Consider the following 20,523-nt stretch of genomic DNA (forward strand, 5'->3'; position numbering starts at 1 on the left):
TGTATGTTCCTAAGCAGCGGAGGTTTAAGATATTAGTTTATATATATATATATATAGAAAAAATGTGACATTATTTCTTAACCTTTGTAAAGTTTAAGAAACTTTATACTCAGGGTTATGACCTTGACAACATATGTCAAAGAGAGAGAGAGAGTTCCTTATTCAATATAATTACCAACAATATGTATTATATATCGTGTCATTGCATTTTTGATTACAAAAGTAATCATTCTTTTATGACGGCTCTGCTCAAAGAAAAATAGTTAGTAATTTTTAATTAAATTCATTTCTAAATTATTATTATTAAAATTATTATTAAAAATCGCTGTAATAATTTTTTCGCTAATTAATCACTATACTGTTTATCCGAACATATTATTGATTTACAAATGTAACGTAAATCTCGGATGGCAGCCTCGGGTCACCGGCGCTGTATTGCAGTAGGTACTTTGTCGCACGATTTTCCTATTTACGAGCGGTACATGCTATTCACGTAAAAGTCCAAACTCGTTACGATGATGGCATCGTATGACCCCAAGTGTAATGGCAAAAATTCTAAGCGGCTGTCGTGAATCCGCGACGATGGCGGCTCCAAAGAAAGGAATAAGATTGTGATCGTATATGTCGTTACCCCCTTTAACGATTATCGTTGCTCTTCAAAGAGACTCCTTTTCGTCGTCGTCGTCGTAGTCATCGTTTAGGTCATTGTTCTCTCGCGCGCGCGCGCGAGAGAGAGAGAGGGAGGGGGAGGGGGGTAGAGTAAAACGAAAGAAGAGAATAGAAAGAGTGAAGAAGAGAGAGGCGCGAAAAACCACAGCTGCCCGCAGTATCCTTGCGTCGAATGAGGTCTGTAAAAAAATAGCGTGCCCCGTTGGTCGATCCTAAAGTCCGCGATGTATCTATTACGTCCGCCACAATTTCCGGCTAGAAACTGCGGAAGTTCGGAAAGAAGTTTCTGCGGCTTCGGGAGGGCTACTTCGTACGCCCGAACTTGGTAATAGTTTTACGACTTTTCAGGCTTACGAGGTCGAGCCCCAATGTTCGCGTCGAATTAGCGGCCTGGGACCTCCAGGCTCTTTTGAGTCTCGAAGTGCCGTGACTCGCCACGAACAAAGCTCATCCAACGATTTCCCAGGGTTGAGATGATTGTACTGGGTGTCCCGTCACCGATTTCCATTTCTTTCGCTTCGATATTTTATGATTATGAATTTTTTTTTTTTAATTTACACTTTCATGCCGCGAAAATAACAAGAAAAAATTACAAGAAAGAGAAAATAGGACATGTTTTTCACTACAATTTTTTCTAGAATTATAGACCGGTATTCTTAGTCAATTCTTATATTCAAAAATACGGTCTTAAACTGACATAAGCCATATTAGCATCTTAAAACATTATTTAGACAGTTTTAAAATAAGATCCAATTACGAATATCGCGCGATTTTGCTGAAGTACAGAAAAATTTAGCAAGCTACAGATTAAGAAATAATCTTATTTTGGATTATCGAAATAATTATGCAGGATAAAATTAGCTTCTAGAATGTTAAAATTTTTTGCAGTATTACTCATCATGCTTGAAATTCTTATGTAACTATTTTGATAATTCAATAACATTCTTTTCAGATCTTTTAGCTAAATTTTTAGGTACTTCAACCAAATCGTTCTTTCCATAATATCATCTGTTTATAAAACATTTAACACGAATGTAAGAAAAAATGTAAGAGAAAGACTTCTCTTTAAAACGAACGATTTGGAAATACTGTACACGAGGAATAAAGATATTTCATCCCTGTACAGTATGCAGTGCAAAATATCGATGTTCCTTTCTTCAGAAAAAGAATATGTAATATAAATGCTTTCCTTAGATATGAATAATTCGATAGTTTCTTCTTTCGCAGAGAAATACAAGAGTTATTAGATTTTAAGCTCAAGAATCCGTTTTCCGAAGCATTTGTCTCTTGTGACAAAGCATTCTTTTCTCTTGTTCACGTCTTCAAACGATATAATGATATAATGTGATATAAGAACTGGGAAAGCTTCTCTGACGACGCGATATATTTTCTTGTTCGACGCACTGAATTGGGATTTCCGTATTGATTGCGCCTGTCGCAAAAGGAGTACGAAAACACTAAGCTCCGGATCTCGCAGCGAAATTGATTATCGACAGGTCCGGCGGATGATATTGGCGGGCAAAAATCGATTTCCGCGCACATCAATCATAATCTACTTAGCTCGTGTAGCCTTAATCATCTAAATCGATCCGACACCGGTTATGCACAATAAATGCGCGATCCCAACACTATGTACGTACTTAGTGATTGAATTCACTGACTCACGGAATGACTAATATTATATTATTCCTGATTACTCTATCATCTTCATCGTAGAAATCGGACGTTTTAAATATTAACGTGTTGTAGACCAAAAAAAAAATACGTTTATAGAGCCAAATAATTGATATCTTTGGACAAAGGAAGTAATAAAATGTAATAATGTAAATTGCGACAATTAATCTTTTACTTTTTGACTTGTTTTATAAACATGTATTTTAATCTAAATTAAACTTCTATAATGAGTTAATGATAAATGAATAAAGTTTTTATGCGTTTCTAAAACAATTATTCAAGTTTTTACATTTTCTCAGAGTTTAATAATTCAGAAACTGTTACGGTTTTATAGAATAAAACTTTCGGGACACCCTAAACATTTGGTTTCGAGCGAACGCAGCTCGCAGCGTGTAAGAGGAGTTAACGAGAGGGATAAATAAATTTGCTAAGGTATATAGGAAGAGAGGATTTTGCGGGCGTGTGGGTGATCACAGTATAGCCAACGACAGAAACTTTTGAAAACAAACGTTTCTTTTTTGTTGTTCCAGCGGGTAACAACGTGAACGAGCCACCTATCCTGGAAGCCGGGGGATACCCTACGGGCTTGCCACTCTCGGAATCGACCAAGGTCGGGACGGAAGTATTCGTCCTGAAGGGCCACGATCCCGAAGGATCGCCAGTGAAATATGGCATACAACTTACGGACCATTTCGTCGTCAACCCGCGTACCGGTGTCATCACTTTGGCGAAGCCGCTCAATCGTGAGGTAAAACATCATTTGATTTAGACGACCGATGTTTTTATCGAAGAAGGAGCTTGCACGCAAATTGCACGCAGCTCTTATTTGAGCGATAGATGTTCACTCTATTTTGCTGGCGGTACTTTTAACTCGTATTGCAATATCTTACGCGACTTCATCGACGTCGTTTGTCTCTAACAGTCTGTTTTTTATATTTATATGCCTCGTCCCATATTTGAAACTTCTTTCTCCTTCCCTACCTTTTTTTATTTCTTTATAATGTAGAAAAAAAGATTATTTATTGAAGTAAATATATAACATATGTTATAATATATATATAAAAAAATATATATATGTATGTAACATATATATAACATATATGTATAGAGTATTTTTTAAATAACATTCACTAATCATACAGTGCTATTCCTAATAAAAAACTGAATCGAAAAGTCCTCTACCATTTTGCAATTTTCGCAATAGTTAACGAGATATTAATTTCTATAAGTTGCCGAATAAACGGATAAAATCAATGTATAAAACAATGTATAAGATATTTTTTAGTATCCTTTGTGAAATATTTTGAAGATGTTTCTTAAAGAACTCTTAGATGTCTTAAAAGTTGTCTTATATATCGATTTTAAATATTTTGTTCAGTGGATAACTAAAAAAAAGTATTGCTAAAATTGCAAAATGGTAGAGGACTTTTCAATTCAGGTTTTTTATTAGGAATAGCATTATATGATTAGTGAGCGTTATTTAAGAAAACACCCGTATATATAAACCATTTTCTCACCAACCGAAAAGTTTTTAAAAACAATAGAAATAATTTGATCAATTTTAACTTCTATACATAAAATGAAAATAAGGTTAATGTATTATAACTACAGAGTTTTTTAATCTAAATTCAAACTGGAACTACTTCTACTACTTCAGTTGATTAAGAGAAATTGATAATTACATAAAATTAATCAATCAGAATTGTCGCCGGAAGCTGATTACAAATTTATCTGAACAGTCGTTTCTGCTCTTGTTAAATTTATCTTGTTTAGGAGAGTTTCTGGTAGTACATACTATATTTACGTCACTTATACTACTTATTCCACTGTAAAGTAAACAGCGTCATGAATACTGCTTATGAGGTTCATGTAACTACTTAAGTGCTAAGAGGACACGCTTGAGTTCGTAGACAGTGTCGTCTTATCTTCAGCACGTTCCTGTGTACCTAAGAGAACAAGTAATTAGTTATTATCAAACATATTTAGTAACTAGAATATTAAACACTTGGCATTTAATCAAGTCATTGCGCAATTCGTCATTAAATAAAACGAATTTAAAAGTAATTTAAAAACAAAAGTTCTTTACAGATTTTAAGATAATAGCATCAAATCAATGATCTAATTAAATTTGGGGAGGTTATTTTGTATTTCAAATTATGTTGGAAGTCCGTAAGTAATCGGCGCGCAGTCATATTTCTGAGATAAATTTATTTGGCATTTCTCGTATTTAGATTTGATTTAAAAGTAAAAATTTGCAATGTATTTTAATCTTCACGTCTGATTAATTTTGATTGGTCGACACGAAATTATTGAGCAAATACTGATTCAATTCGTTTTTTCAACTTGTATTCATCGGATCCGTTCAACAAATCGGTTATTCGTATAACTTTCGTTTCGCGAAATCGAGGTTCAATACAAATCCTGTTTTTTCAATTCTCTTCTCTCTCACCTCCCAACGCAGATATATAAATATTTTATTCTAATTTGTTTCTTTTCGCAATTATTGCAAGCTATTTCTTTATTAAATTATTCAACAATTATTACAGATAATGATCATTGCATCATTACATGCTTTCATAAAACCACTATGCAATCGACAATGGTGTACTATGATATGTTCGTATTCGACTACGCTGTGGAAATGCATCGTTAATTTTCAGGAATTTAGTTTAATCACGGTTGATCATCTCTCCGAATCATAAATATTAGTGCGATCGACTCAAATATGCTGTATGAACGTCAGTGAAATTGAATACGAATCAGATGCGCGAATATACTTTTCATTCACGTGATTTCAACGATAATCCGATCTTTATGCATTTCTGCGCTTTCGAAATAAGCGTATTATCATCACCGCAACTATATATTTGTCGCATGAGGAGAGTCCGCAAAACCGATTGACATTTAATCGTTATAAACAATTTTTCTAAAACATCTTTATACACATTCTTGCTATATCCTTAGCAGATAAGACGTTATATTCTTTACACGGACGTTTTTCCTAAAGTATTAAAAAATTTAGGTAGATATGAAAATAATTTTATTGAATAAAATATTATAATTTTATTTAAAATAAAAATCCTATTTACAAAGAATGATTTTGCTAAGGTATTATTTAAAATGCAGATCTTAAAATAATCTTATTAGAATAATCTTATTATTCTATGTAGAAGATTTAAATTAAACTTGCTAGACTGTCAAAATTTTGTGCAGTGTTGCTTATCATATTTGAGTTTTCCACATAATTATTTTGATATCTACGTTACAGTACTCTAATAAAATTATTTTAAGATCTGCATTTAGCAAATTTTTTAGATACTTAGGATAAAATCATTTTTTCCATCCGAAGTGGGATCTTTACTTTAAATACTTTAGGGATATTTTTAAGATTTGTCTGACCACGTTCGCAAAAAGTAGCACCGCGAACAACGAACGATTTTGGATATTTGGTGCGAACCATCTGTTCCACGACTGAATTCATCTCTGCTGCAGCGGCACTCGATACGGTCGCCATCAATTCGGAATGGGACCTGTCAACTTGGAGCGCGAAACAAATATTGGAAATTTTCCATCGCTGAACTTGTCCGCAGCGGATTCCCAGCCGCGTCCAACTGCGTTTGTGCACCCGATGTTCCCGGTGTCGGTCAATGCAATTAATGCGATTACGATGTCCCAGGGACATAATGCGACTGCTGCGCGCGTTCGTGGATTTTCGTACATTGACCTATCTCTCGGCCGATCCTCCATTGATTTAATCTAACTAAATAGGTACAGGACGTACTCGCACGTGCTCGTACTAATTTCCGATTGCGTACATAATACGTGCACGCATTAGGCGAGATTCGTCCAACGTCCCTTTCACGATCGAAATTAATAATCGGTTATATACTCACACGTAAATCTGATTCCTCTTACGGTAAAATCTCGCATACAAACGCTTGACAGAATCTGTTTCGATAAAATTATCAACGGGATTAACTAATGTATCCATTTTTGCTTGCGATAAGTTTGGTAATTTAAAATCTACAATCAGAGCTTCGTTGATGACGTATTCTTATTTTCTACGTTATGTAAAGCGGTATCTACTGACAAAATAAGATTTTGCAGCATAAAACTTAAGTTTACGTAAAAAATTAATCAATTACAGTCAAATATGGAAAGAATATCTGACTATGGAGCTTAAAGCTTAAGTTTTACACCTTAAAAGTCTCATTGTAGATGCTTAAAGGAATTACATACAGGTGTATTTAAGGAGAGGGGGAGGGAAAGGTTCTAACTCCTCCTCGAAATTTTTTATTCATTTTTTTCCATATAATTATAAAAAATATAACTTTTGACTTTGAGTTTTTTGTTGTCACAGGAAATTTTTTTTCTATCTTCTCCCTTTATTTATGATCATGTAAATAATTTCGGGAACTTTCGTTAGTTACACTTTTGACAAAGTATCTGATATATAAAGAAAATTTTCTCAATTTTTAGCAGAAAAACAGAATACGCTGAGATATTGATGAGTACTCCATTTACAATTACATATTTTATTTTTAATTACATATTGCCTACACATTCTTCGAAGAAAAAAATTAATTTACTTAATATTTTTTTCATTCAAAGTGAAGAATGAGTGAGGAAAGACATTATAAGCTCTAAAATATTCAAAAAACAATTCATTAAGCCAAAAAATTACTGTTTATGTAATAACAGATTGTTAATTCTCTCCTCTGGAAAAAATTCTGGGCATGCCCATGAAAATACAGTTTCCTAAACATCCAATATATTTTCCCATACGAGTAAAAGAACGTGATTTCTCATGATGGCAGAGCCTCTTTTGTTCGTGCCAACCACTTGTCGCGTACTATATCCACTGTCATCGTTAAAGATTCGGCAAACCGGACGATTTTCTCGTCTCCCATGGGCGTGTCGCGCCATTGACGGGTGGAAGTCGTGAAAAATCGGCAGCGATAAAGTTCGTTCGAGGAAAGTTTCGAAGTCCCTGGACCGCAGGCGGGCGATATACTAACTGACCGTAGATACACATTTGGAAGTTTTGCAGTTCGGAACACCGTTCGTTCGCGCCACGTTTCATTCGCAATTTCGCGAACGACATATCACTCCACCATTCTCTTCTAGGTCAGGTCAGATCGACTTTGACACGTATTTAAACGCATGAATCTCTGAGTTACTGCAATAGAACACAGCAAGACAGCAGAAATATTTTTTTTTATTACGTACGAAAAAACTGAGGAAAAATATAATATATATTGTATAATACATTGATATAAGACATTTAATTTTTAACTCTTTGTTACTCACTATTATTTATTTTCTTTAATTATTATTGTTATATACATATTATATTAAATTCGATTTTATTGATATTATCAGCTACGTTTTATTTTCTATTTTTATGTTACAATTTTTTTTAATTTCATTGCTTTTTCTGAGTTCATTTTTTTCAGGGAGAAGAAAGAGTTATCATTATGTTATTTCGTTATTATATAAACAGTAATTTTTTGAGTCAATGAATTATTTTTTTGAATATTTTAGAATTTTAGAATGTCTTTTTTTCATTTCCGATTTTGAATAAGAAAAATATTAGGTTTCGTAAATTTATTATAGATATTAACTTGTTTATTATATAATTTATACACTAATGTTAATTGTAATAATAATTATATATATATAAAACAGAATATATTATTTTCATTTATGTATTGTTTTATATATTTTATATAAGCAGGAATATTTCACTAATATTCATATTTTTCTTTTCGCGCATCTCTACATGCAATGCAAAGTAATTTGGATTTTCCTTTTAATCACAAAGAGAATTTTACGCGTTTCTGAATTCGCCTCTCAACAGAAGAGAAAAATTCGCAAATTGCAGTAGTTCGAGATACATGACGTTCGCACTCCGCGAAGTAAAAATTAGCCGAAGCACGTGCAAAATTCACTTGAAGTTACAAAGGATTTCCGGGTTCATTTGAATACGTCTAATTATCTCGGAGAAAAAAGAAGATAGAAGAATGGATCCCGCTGTTTTGCGGGACCCGTTTTACAATTTCTCATCTAATAGTGAAAAACATGTGCCTTGCATTTCACTGGAATGATTCATTGAAATACTGATCGAATCTAATCGAATCTAATTAGGTATTGTCGCTTTACAATGTGAAAATTACAAGCATTTGTACCGCCATCGTCGAAATGTTCGCCATTATGTACGTACAACTACAGTAATTGTGATTATTGTTCTTGGCAATAATAGATGATTACTTGTTTTGGCTGAACATAAATCAATATGTTTTATGTTTCGAATTATACCACAAAATGTTTTTTAATGTACATATGTAATATAAAAAAAGTGGGTAATAAACGTGTAATAAATGTGTATACCGAAAGGCTGTTCACGTTATGTAGTAACTATTTACTGAAAAACAATTAAAAATAATTGCTTTTAGGGGTGGGAAAAAGGTATCCAGATAGCGAGCACAGTTAAATCGATTATCAAAAGCTCGCTCGTTTGATATCAACATCGGCAATCCTTTTTTTTTTTTACATTTCGTTTCTAGGATCGTGTTTTCGTGCTTTTTTTTTACTAGTGTATTGGAACGCGAGTCTTTTGATTGCGGCATCGAAATAACCGGGCGCAAAAATCTCGGCATTCGTTGGGATTAATCGAAACTGTACGCCGAGTACAAAGGCCGCAGAGAAATCGCCAGTTATTTTGATTCCCCTTTAGTTTCTGATGGACAGCAGCGCATACGAAAACAAACGTTTCGGCTAACGTTGTTTCAGGGAAACAATCGGGGTGGAAAATCGCGACGCTACCGCAACGTTGTCGCTCGGAGGGAAGTTCCATCTCGAGCTGCACGACCGTATCCGATCATGCGAATTACACGATTCTCGCTTCTCGCGAGGAGAAAGTAACACGGTGTCCGTAATATCGTGCAAATGTGAACTGAAAGCGATTATCGTACGCCGCCGCCGGCGAACCTCCGAGGGTTTTCATGGCGGACTTAATTGTAAAAATATCATCTCGACGAAATGGAAGCGGCGATGTGCATTGTGTGACGTGGACGATTTTCATATGACTTCGCAATATATAAAATTGAACAAAACATACTGTATTGTTATTATCCTACCGCGCCAAGTGTCGCAAAACTGTGCTATATTATCTCGGTAACTTTTCATGTACGCGCCTTAACGCGAGGATGCGCCACACAATAGAGGCGAACCTTCTTTTCTCGGATGCTCGTAAGACCGTTAGCTGAGAGTTACCATTTTCTTGCTGAGAAAGGAAGTAACGTAATTGTAATATTATGCCGTAGGTAAACAGTTCATGCTCCTTTTGCTCTCATTTTATCTCATTGTTATTGAAATTCATATACAGGATGATTCGTATAAAGTGACCGATTTAATTATTAGCGAAATTTGAAGACATACGGAAAAATTATCAACTTTTATATCAACTTGTTCAGTACAAAAAGGGACATCGCATAGTGGGAATAATTATTTTATGGACTGATGCGCTGGGGACATTTCAAGGTGAACTTCAATTTTTTTGGAAACACCCTACTTTTGATTCTAGAATTTAATAGCCGATGTTGAGAGCTTTTTAAAACACTATAATAAAGTTATTTTTCATTGAGTACTTTCGAGTTATAAGGCTCAAAAGTTATAGTAAGTGTCCGATCGACTGTTAAAACCTCTTGAATGTTGTTCAGGATCATGTCTTGGATAACATTTGTCAAAATTAAAACTATTGAAAGTTGTATCTCTTATTTTCATTTTTACGTAAAAATGAATTTTTAGTGCAAAAATGAAAATAAGAGAAATAATCTTCAATGGCCTTGATCTTCACAAATCAGATTTTAGTCATCACAAAATCGTTAGAATTCTTAGGGAGGCAACCAGAACTCTAAAGAAAATACCGGATTTCCGAAAAAAAATTTTGACCTGTGTGGACTTGGACAAATTTCGTAAGTTGAAATTTCAAAGCCCTAGAACTTTTAAAATATCCCGCGTGGACTTTGAAAAATTCAAAAGTCGAAACTTTAAAGTTCCAGAACTTTTTAGATATTGATTTCAGTGCATCGGTTATCGAGGATAATCGTTATAGAACTCTTCGGGGAGCTACCAGAACTCATAACAGAATGGCCGAAATCTAAAAAAAAATTTTTTTTTGGAAAACTTTTTTCGGAAATCCGATATTTTTTTGAGAGTTCTGATTGCCCCCCAAAAAGTTCTATCGGTTGTCCTATATGGACCATAGTGCTACAGTGAACAATAAAGGAGTTATATAGGAATTTCTTTCAGTTTCGGAATCGTGAACTTGGCCTCCCCCCCGAAATGATGTTTTCAAATGGTGTTTTCACCGCTTTAATCAATGGAACTCTTTCTAATATTAATAGAGAACTCTAGAACTCTTGGGGGGTGGAGCAACCAGAACTCTGCTTATTTTTTTAAATTTTGAAAATGAGGGGCCAGCTTCACAGACGTAACTTTCGAGCCCTATAATTCGGAAAGCACTCAATAAAAAATAACTTTATTATAGTGTTTTGGAAAGCTCTCGACATTGGCTATTAGATTCTGGATTTAAAAGTAGGGTGTTTAAACAAATGAAGTTCTCCTTGAAATGTCCCCAGTGCATCCGTCCATAAAATAATTACTTCCAGTATGTAATATCCCTCTTTATACTGTTGGTATAAACCATTTTTCCGTATGTCTTCTAATAATTAAATCGATCGCTTTATACGAATCACCCTGTATAAAATTTATAAACCAAAATTTATAAACATAATTATATTCTATCGATTATGCGGATTTCACCCTAAAATGATATCAAAAATTACATTACTTCAACCTACGATATTTTAACTTATACCATCCATAATACGATTTCTCTAAGTCTTTAAAGTAAGTGTTAGTTTTATCCGATTACTTCCGTATTTGAGTCAGATCTTTTTCCTGCGAGTTATTTCTTCATGTTTGGAAAAAGTCACCGGGGGCTAAATCTACTGAATATGGTACGTGCAGAATCAATTGCGAAGCGCAATTCATCCAATGTTGCGACTGCAATTGAAAAAGTGTGAACGAGTGCATTGTCATGATAGAACTACAAGTTGATTGCGTTAGATGATCGAAAAAAAAATTAATGAATTCATGTGTCTGAAATGTTAATACTACTCCTGTGCAGAATCAAACTTGTTAAAAATTATAGCAGTTTGATATTTATGGCGTCATTTCTGTGTCAGAGAACTTTTCGAACTACGCTCTAGTTTTGGATAAATTGCTATTTTTATCAAAATCGTTTTTTCTGTATACGTTTCAAAATATCCTGCATAAATCTGTTTTATGTATGAATTAAAGGTAAACGGAAAAAAAACTATACCATAATGCGAAAAGAAGTTATTAAACGATCAATAGAGGATAGTAAGTGATAATTAATTTGATCGCGTTAATTATTCTCTCTATATAGGCCGATCGAACTATTAAATGAAAGCTAACGTAAATAATATTGATAGCCGCGGATAAAGCATGGTTGTGGCCAACCATATCAACAGTATGCAAATACACACCGCGGTTGCGCTTGCGGTAACAAATCCAGGTCTGCCGGTTGTTTAACAAAGTTTTATCGCAACGTCACATGTTATTATGGCCGTTCACAACAACTATTCCTCTTCTCCGAGAATGCGTTTGTCAAACGCACGAAATAAACGGAGCTGTACGAAGCTATAAAGATGACTGCTAATTTAGTGTTCGTTGCGAACTCGCAGTTGCTGATCAAAAATGATCGGATAGCAACTTGATTAACATTGTGGATAGCACGATATTTTCTGCTTGTGAAGCATCGATTGAGATCGATCTCGTCGCACCAGCGAATTGAATATCGGAGGAACATGAACGCGCTCTACCTCACGTAAATATCTAAAGATATTTCAAATTTAAAATGCATGAGAAACAGTGTTTTCTAAAGTCTACAAATTTGCCAAAGCATCTCATTTTAAAATCGGATCTGATATACAATATTATCTTCGACACATCTATTAATATATTAACGCAATTAATATCAACGCAAAGATTGACTGATCTCAATGTGTCGAGACTGAAAGCTCTACAAACTGCAGCAGCTAAATTGAGAAACGTCACGACGATTAAACGTGGATATTTAATATAAATTACAGCGGTCGAAATATAACAGAGTCGATTAATTAAGTACTAAGTCCTAACTCGCGACACATGCACGTTCGTTTTGCGATGAAAATGACAACGTAAATTAATTTCAAAATTTGTGTTTCCTGAAATTCTATGTATTTTATTTCTGCACTTTTTAACTGCAATGGACAAATATGCATTATTGGTTTTTATTCTATTAAGATATTATCAATATTTATCAGCGATATAAAGTATTACCATTATTATGTTTTTTTATATGTATCTATAAGTAAGTGAAAATATAATCTCAAAATAAAAATAAATTCTATTTTAAGAAAATAATTTTAATTTAACTTTATCTCAATTTAAAGATGCTTAAAGTTCCAAATTTATTATCTCAAAGAAGTAGAAAATTATAGCACGATTTTTCTCGATGTTTTTATTAATGAAAAAATAGATTCTAAACTCACCCAGAGAGAGTGATTCTCTGAAACAGTATAATTAAAGATTAAAATTAAAGTCCCGGACGCTAGAAGTACACAGAAGCAATTATAATAATTTAATGGAAAGAGAAAGACCATTGAGATTTTCATTCGATGTGAGAGAGCGAAATAAATCTGAGACCTTTTCACGGAATCGAGTCTCGGTAGATCGAGAAATTCGATTCGCGTATAATTAATTATCGTTTTGGAGAACAAGAGAAGGACCAACAAGGAGGATTGTTGGATAGCGTTCACTTTCCTCCGAACCGAAAGGGGATGAAATGAGGCTCTTCGCGGCCATAAATTTCGGCACGTTTATGCAGAGGCGTTTTCCCCGTATAAATGAAAAAGGTGAGTGCGAAAAGAATATGGATGGACTTTCCTATTTCAAGCACGTAGCGATCGTAGCTCTCGACTTTCCAACTAATCCTGAAACGAAAAAGAGAGCGGATATACGTGGGGGTGAAAGAGGGGATCGGAATCGCGAGCAAGAGATTTTCGGGTCGGTGTCAGCCGGTACATCGGCTTCATATTTGTTGCCGAAGTGAAAAGTAGCATACGAATGGCGCGGCGCCGCATGTCGCGCTTGTCTTTGACTTTCAGGGATCGAGTATCCAAACTTGAACCAGCATGGCAGGTGGACGGAAGAGATGCCGTAAAGCGAGGTTGAATTGAACGCTAAAAAGATTCTTGTAAGAACATAAAATTCCTAAAAACCTGCGAAAAATGTCAAAAAGCTTCACGTGTCTTTTAAATGTTGGAATTTTGTTCATATTTTGCATTTTATTATTTTACACCGGGACTGAGGAACAAATCGAAATTTAGAGGATGAATTAACTATTTTCTTCATAGTAGTAAATTAAACAGCGGAGAAGTTAAACGTAAAAGGTATCGCTAATATGTCGATATTTTAAATTATATGCTCGTATATATATATATATGTATATATATATATATATGTATATATATATATATTTTTACGGATTAATTCTGAAACTATGGAAAGTAATTATAACAAAGATATAAAGACATCGTATTTGTCGAAAGGAAGCAGCCTGCCAATAATTCGCTCGAGAAAGAGGCATTATCGAGTAGTATATGAAAGCACTCGAAGGAAAAAGAAAAATCAATATCCTATAATTGGTTTGATATGCGGTCAGTTATTCTGGTGGCATATAATTTTATTATTATCATCCGCGCACGATATTAAGTAAGTAAGTATATGATCTGGGTAAAAGCAAAGGAATTTGTTTTAATATAGATTTTATAAACAAATTCGTTATCTACAAATGTTGCATATGATTATAGATGTGCAAATCGATTTACATTATTCGATATACAATAAAATCATTCTTTTAATTTAGTTATCTTTTCATTCCTATACAATATATTACAAAAGAAAAAAATTTGTTGTGACATTATAGAAAAATTCGCGATAAATGACATTCTCCCATGCATTCATACGTAACTCTTATTATACACAATGAAACAGTTTCGTGTTCCGGATTAATTTTCATCATTTTAACAAATGTAAAATTATTTAAGCGATTTTTATATATATTGTACATTCTTACATATATAAAATACACTTTAACATTTTTTAAAAATCGTGTATTTAAAAAAAAGTATATATATATATATATATGTATAAATGTTATATCTATACGATAAAAAACATTCTGTATTTGTGTTAGAAACAGTCTACTCAAGTTTTTGTTAAAATTTTGTGTCGACTTTTTAGTATATCTGTTAATATATCTTAGTATTAATTTAGCATAATGTGATTGTATTATTTGAATATTTCGTATTAAAATAGAAATTCATATTAAAGATATTTAACATTTGAGAATAATACAATTTATAAGTAAATGAATAAATAACATAAAATAATGTATTATAAAACATAAATTCTAAGATGAATGAACAAAATATGTGTTAATTTAACATAACATACTTAAATGTAAATTTTAATGAAGAAATATGATTGCTTACAAATTGCGTCAGTGTTACATTTTTGTGTTAATTTTTCACATACTATTTGTATTATTTTCTAACATATTCATCTTCAGTTGAATTAATACAAAAATTTGAATGAACTGTTAGGGACATATGTGAAATATATTAAATTTAAATTACATACATTTTCCAACTGTGTAATTACTCGAAGTGCCATATATATGTTCTTCGAAGAAAAAAATATAAGCCATGAACGATCGTGTACTAAGGGTTAAAGATTCATATTAAATAATACTACAATAGCTATAAAACGCGCGATTAAGATCAATAAATGTTCTGCTAATATACGAGCAAGAGTTCTTGGATAGGCATATAAAAGTCTTTGAAGTAATGTGTTCAAGCGTAATGTTCAAGCGTTGTTTGAATTCCGTAAGAGATTAACGACCTTCTCGTGCATCGCATGGCAATATTTTTCTAGCAATCCAACTGCAATTTAATCGTATTCCCATTACGAACTTTTCTGGCTCCAAAGTGGAAGAATGGCTCCTTATCCCCGAAGTCGTTTCGATCCTCGAGAAAGTAAGTTCCAGCCGTAGATTACGCCTAGTAATAGCCCGGTTTCTTATTTCCCCTTCGTTATCGATGCATTATGCCGCCGATTAATGGATACAGCACGTTTCATTGTGCCACTAGAACTTTTTAAAATCGAGCGACGTCGAACGTCTCGTTAAGAAAATCATTTTCCGATAGATATAAATCACGGCTTACCCCCGTGGTATCGTAAAAAGATTATTCGTTCCGAATGCAATTCCGATTCTGTTACGTATTGTATTTGTAATTTCACGCGATTTCGAATAATATTGATTACGGCCGCCCTGATAAAAATAATACTTTTCTGCTTTTTTTTTACATTACACTTTGTACTTTGCACTTTGCGGTTTTTATTTCGCACCTGCCTACAAATGAAAAGTGCAAAGTTAAAGGAGAGAGAATCGAAACTTTTTAATGACTCTTCAGTTTTTGCCGTAGCGTTGTCCCAATTTTATCGTAACGCTCTAAATTCTACTTGTTATTACAATCGACAATTGAAAGCTTGGGTGCAATAACAGCAAGTAGATCGAAATAAATGTTTTAGTAAAATAAGTTAAAAACAGTAACAAAGTATAATTTTGACAAAGATACCAATTAAAAATATAATTTAGATAGGAATGATTGATTTAATATTTCAGACAAGTAGCTATTTCAAAAGTACTATTTTCGTATTAATCATTTATATCTTCTTGAATAAATATCAAAGTTTTGCTTTATATTGTTACATCCAATTTATCAATTAGCTGATATTGTTGAGAATTACTATTCTACTGAAGAGGCTTGTTCCGGAGATTCGAAACAAATTCTATCTACCTACCCATCGTGCAGTTTACAAGCTCGGCAATAAAATCATGTCTCATGAAATCTCGTCTTTCTCTTCCGAGTTCTAAGTAATAAAATCAGAATTATTCGTAACGAAGTGTGTGTACCAGAGAACAATAGATAGCCAATAGGATAGTCTCATGTCGTGCCGGGATAGCGAACTCGAACGCGAAATAGTGCCCGTGTGTCGTATAATCGTCCCTTTAGCGACCGCTCGATCGTTAAACGACAACGGATTTATTGAAAAAGTGCCGCACACCTGATATACAATTGCAGCGACACACCAGCGGCTTGCTGACGAAAGCACCACGAGAGACGACCAGAAAGAGGCGGTTCGTTCATGGTCGATGGTCAACTGGCTACCCCGATGCCGGGCAATAAAAGCACATCGTCCAGGCCCTGATGCAGCCGAACGGCCCTTTGTCCAAGCAGATTGCAATGCGAATTTCCGAGTATTGTTTACAGCACGCTACTAGCCGGCCGTTAAATAATTTCATTGCGCTAGTATCCGGTGTTACGCTACGCAGTCGAATGACTTCGTATAAATGGAAGCGGGCGTGTATCAGTGGAAAAATGTGAGGAAATATGCTTCTAAAGATACCTCTGACATATCAGCAGTTTGCGATGGATATGACGTTAAATATTCTCGAAAGAGACGATTTCGAGAGACTATATTTTTATGAGATTGCGTGTGCGAAAGTGTACAAGTTCTACTTTCGTTACAATTTTTTTATGCTATTTGTGATTAAATAATAATGTATATCCGAAAGTTTAGCTTCGCGGGTTTTTAATTGGTATCTTGGTTCAATTCTAAATTTAATTCTTCACTTTATTGTGTGTGTCGTTTAATATATTTATCCAACAAATCTTTAGGTTATACTTTAAATTATAGTAAATGATTTCTTATTAATTCAGTCAAATTATCTTGGAAACACTTTGTTTCCCACAAAATTTGGAAGCCACGTGCTTTAAAGGAAGATATCTCAGCTTAACGCAAAAATTGCGATATAAATAACATTGATTTTCCTTCAGTGTTACAGAGAGAAAAAAGATGCGTTAACTGGAATTAGTTGATCAAAGACTGTCTTAAAAGTGAGTTATTAGCGCGGTACGGACGTCGATCAAATGTCTCCGCCAGAGAAATTGCGTCCAGCGTAATATCGACAAACGAGTAATTAATTGCATCTCGGACTTCGTATTATCCCGTTTCTCGAGCAACCAACGAAGTTGCAACAGGAAAAAAAAATGGAATTAAATTCCAGGAAAATTTACACTCGCGTACACGACAGTGGACTATACAAAGAACGTTAATCCTCGTATTTCATCCAAAAAATATTTTCTCCTTTCAGTAACGCGAGACTTAAAATTTATATTTTACCCGCAACAATTCTAATGTACTTTTCAATCGTTTTATTATTTGGCACGAGAGAGAAAAATAGGTAATAATAAATCGTGAACAAGCGCGCGGAGCACTAAGAGCGATCAAGATTCTACCGTTTGCGCGAAACGTTTTCTCTTCCCCCGTGCAATTTCTTTGCTGCAACGGAACGAATACAAGCGCATTTACCTCAATTCACCTTACGACCTGGCTCACCTTTTCGACCCGCCGTTGATATCCTCGTCATTACTTACAGCGATACGAAGGCTGCTTACGGTGGAGGCGGCGAGCACGTGTAACCTTATGAAAGCATTTACAGTACACGCGACAAACATCGCGCAACGGCAGCTGGTTGCGACCAGCTGCATACGTTACATACAGATGTGTGTTCCGCCATCTACATGCAAATCTACCTGCAAATGCATCCTCGTTAGAAATGCGCGTCGCGCGATCTCGCTGCGAGCGATCGCCATGATCGTCGTCGTCGCCTATCTTTTACTTTACATCTGTTTACCTGGGGCGACTCAAGTTTATGAACGAAAATTCTCTTCGATTTCTCTTATCCTAGAGAGATAGAGATAACTGAGTCAGCTTTTTCGCATCCTATCATTTTACTATCATTTCACATTTCTCTCTCTCTCTCTCTCTCTCTCTCTCTCTCTCTCTCTCTCTCTCTCTCTCTCTCTCTCTCTCTGCTAATTCTCACAACTTATTTTAAACAAACAATAATAGAAACAAATTCCCAGAAATTTCAAATGCAAATAAATAAACTAAGACAAAAGACTAATGGGAATTGACGCTATAATAATTGCGCTATTATTACAATCCGATATTACAAACATATATATACATATATGTAGATGTCAGCTAATATTTTAGTCATCTACAGTATCGTGTTACAAAAAGATGATGATACAAATTAGCGTAAATTAATCGTGAAAAGAGCCACCACTCTCTCATGTAATCCCATACCAGTTAGGCAGCTGAATGATACCAGTCGATTGATTGATCTTTAAAGGCAACAAAGTCAGAATTTAAAACAGATGAGATTAAACATAGAAAAGTTACTGACTCACTTCACTGGAGCAAATTATAATATATTAACACACATATCAAGAACAAAAAATGTGATGTGTGATCATCATTATATAAAATAAGTATTTTTTAAATTAAGAAATTATGTTGAAACGTTAACTAAAAGCATATATGCTCGTTGTCATGTCAGGATTTAAATTGAAGAAATTACAGGCATGAAATTACAAGCACTGAAATTTAACGTTCTTTATAATGTCATTATCGAATCGTAATATTGTTAAAAACATAAAAATATAAATTAGACATTATTTAAGAAAGGCATATATCTAAAAATTTTGTTTCAATGTGAAGATTTACATAAATTTTTCTTGTATTGGCTTATTTATTTACATTTGCAATTTACTTCAATTTTTCGCACTTATTTTCTACTCATAATATTATTTTCTATTTTCTTTTCTTTACTCTTATGGACTACCTTTACACCGTTCAGCCCGCAATTTATACGATGTATCCTATAGATTAAACAAAGACACCTATCGTATTGGTCGCAGACTAAATGCACGACAATCTTTTAAAAGTGCATCTAAATATAACAATTTTTGTATCTTTTTTTTAATAATTAAAGCATAATGCATATTTTAAAATTTAATAAGTATATTTAATAAATATTTATTAATTTTTAAGAAAAAAATAAAAATATATTTTGTTAAGAAATGACTCTCATGATAACCCTCATATCTGGGGTACCATAAACCACCTACAGAATAGTGGAATTATGCAAGAAATAATGGTGATGAAAGTTGGAAAGTATTTTCAATTAACTTACACATTCTTAGCATAATCACTAATACAATATAATTACAACTAATAATTATTAAATAATGAAATAGAAAGTTACAAGAACACAAATGAAAAATAACCATTAATATAAGATAAAAAATTTATTACGATAAAATAAAATTAATTGCTTAGAAGTATAAACTGCCCTTTTAGTATATTTTCTGTATTGTTCCGTTTCATTATAAATATTATATTTAATGTATGACCTATATATAGTACCTCAATTATACATTTAATTATACATTTAATAGAAAACTATAACAAATAAATGTTAGATTATTACTTGTAACGTGGTAAGTTGAGAAAAGATGCGCAGAAACTTGTATCTTAGCTTCATCACATGTATCTTCTACAACAAAAACAATATTAAAACATTTTTATGCGATTAAAAAGTTACAATTGCACCACGAAAACCATTAATAGATGCTTTTCGATACAATGAAATTTAATCACTGGCACTTAGATAAAAAGTATGGACAAAGAAGTAACAGTATTGTACTAGTAGTATTAATTTAAACATTCTAGATTATATTAAATAATCGATGACCCTTAGTATCCCATGACCTATGGTACTCCAGTTTCCCCTAAACGTATCTGTATAGTTTTTGTCTTTACATCTTCATTTATATTATTTTGTATCTTTGTACTTTTGATCCCTTATTTTCATTCTTCATTTTTTCCCTCCTATATAGGGTGTCTTACAACTACCGCATTTCCTCTTAAGAATGTATTCTTGAGGTAGTTTTCGAATTACACATTATCTTTAACCAATTATAATTCAAAAACTATTGTAGCCTCGACATTTTTGTATTAGGATTTTCGTCTTAAAATTACTTCAAGAATATGTTTTTAAGAGGAAATGCGGTAGTTGTGAGACACCCTTATATGTTCTTAAAGGATTCCTAGAATATTATTAAACGTCGT

The 20,523-nt window shown here is 33.6% G+C and overlaps 2 protein-coding genes across 4 annotated transcripts in view; one reads left to right on the top strand and one right to left on the bottom strand.

Moving 5' to 3' along the window:
• The window catches only part of Cad87A (cadherin 87A), a 271,251-nt gene that overhangs the window by 206,942 nt on the left and 43,786 nt on the right, over positions 1–20,523 (top strand). For all 3 annotated transcript variants that reach the window (XM_087412529.1, XM_087412530.1, XM_087412531.1), the window contains one exon: positions 2,874–3,091. In XM_087412529.1, coding sequence (XP_087268655.1) covers positions 2,874–3,091 — 218 coding nt within the window. The remainder of the gene's footprint in view (positions 1–2,873; positions 3,092–20,523) is intronic.
• Positions 13,926–20,523, bottom strand: part of Rpp21 (ribonuclease P protein subunit Rpp21) — a 51,390-nt gene continuing 44,792 nt past the window's right edge. Inside the window, exon 4 of the mRNA XM_087412533.1 lies at positions 13,926–19,948. Within this exon, the coding sequence (XP_087268659.1) occupies positions 19,936–19,948 (13 nt within the window). The 3' untranslated portion in view covers positions 13,926–19,935. The remainder of the gene's footprint in view (positions 19,949–20,523) is intronic.

This window comes from Acromyrmex echinatior, chromosome 13 (assembly GCF_024713525.1).
Source record: "Acromyrmex echinatior isolate Ae372 chromosome 13, ASM2471352v2, whole genome shotgun sequence".
In the NCBI taxonomy this organism is placed as follows: domain Eukaryota; kingdom Metazoa; phylum Arthropoda; class Insecta; order Hymenoptera; family Formicidae; genus Acromyrmex; species Acromyrmex echinatior.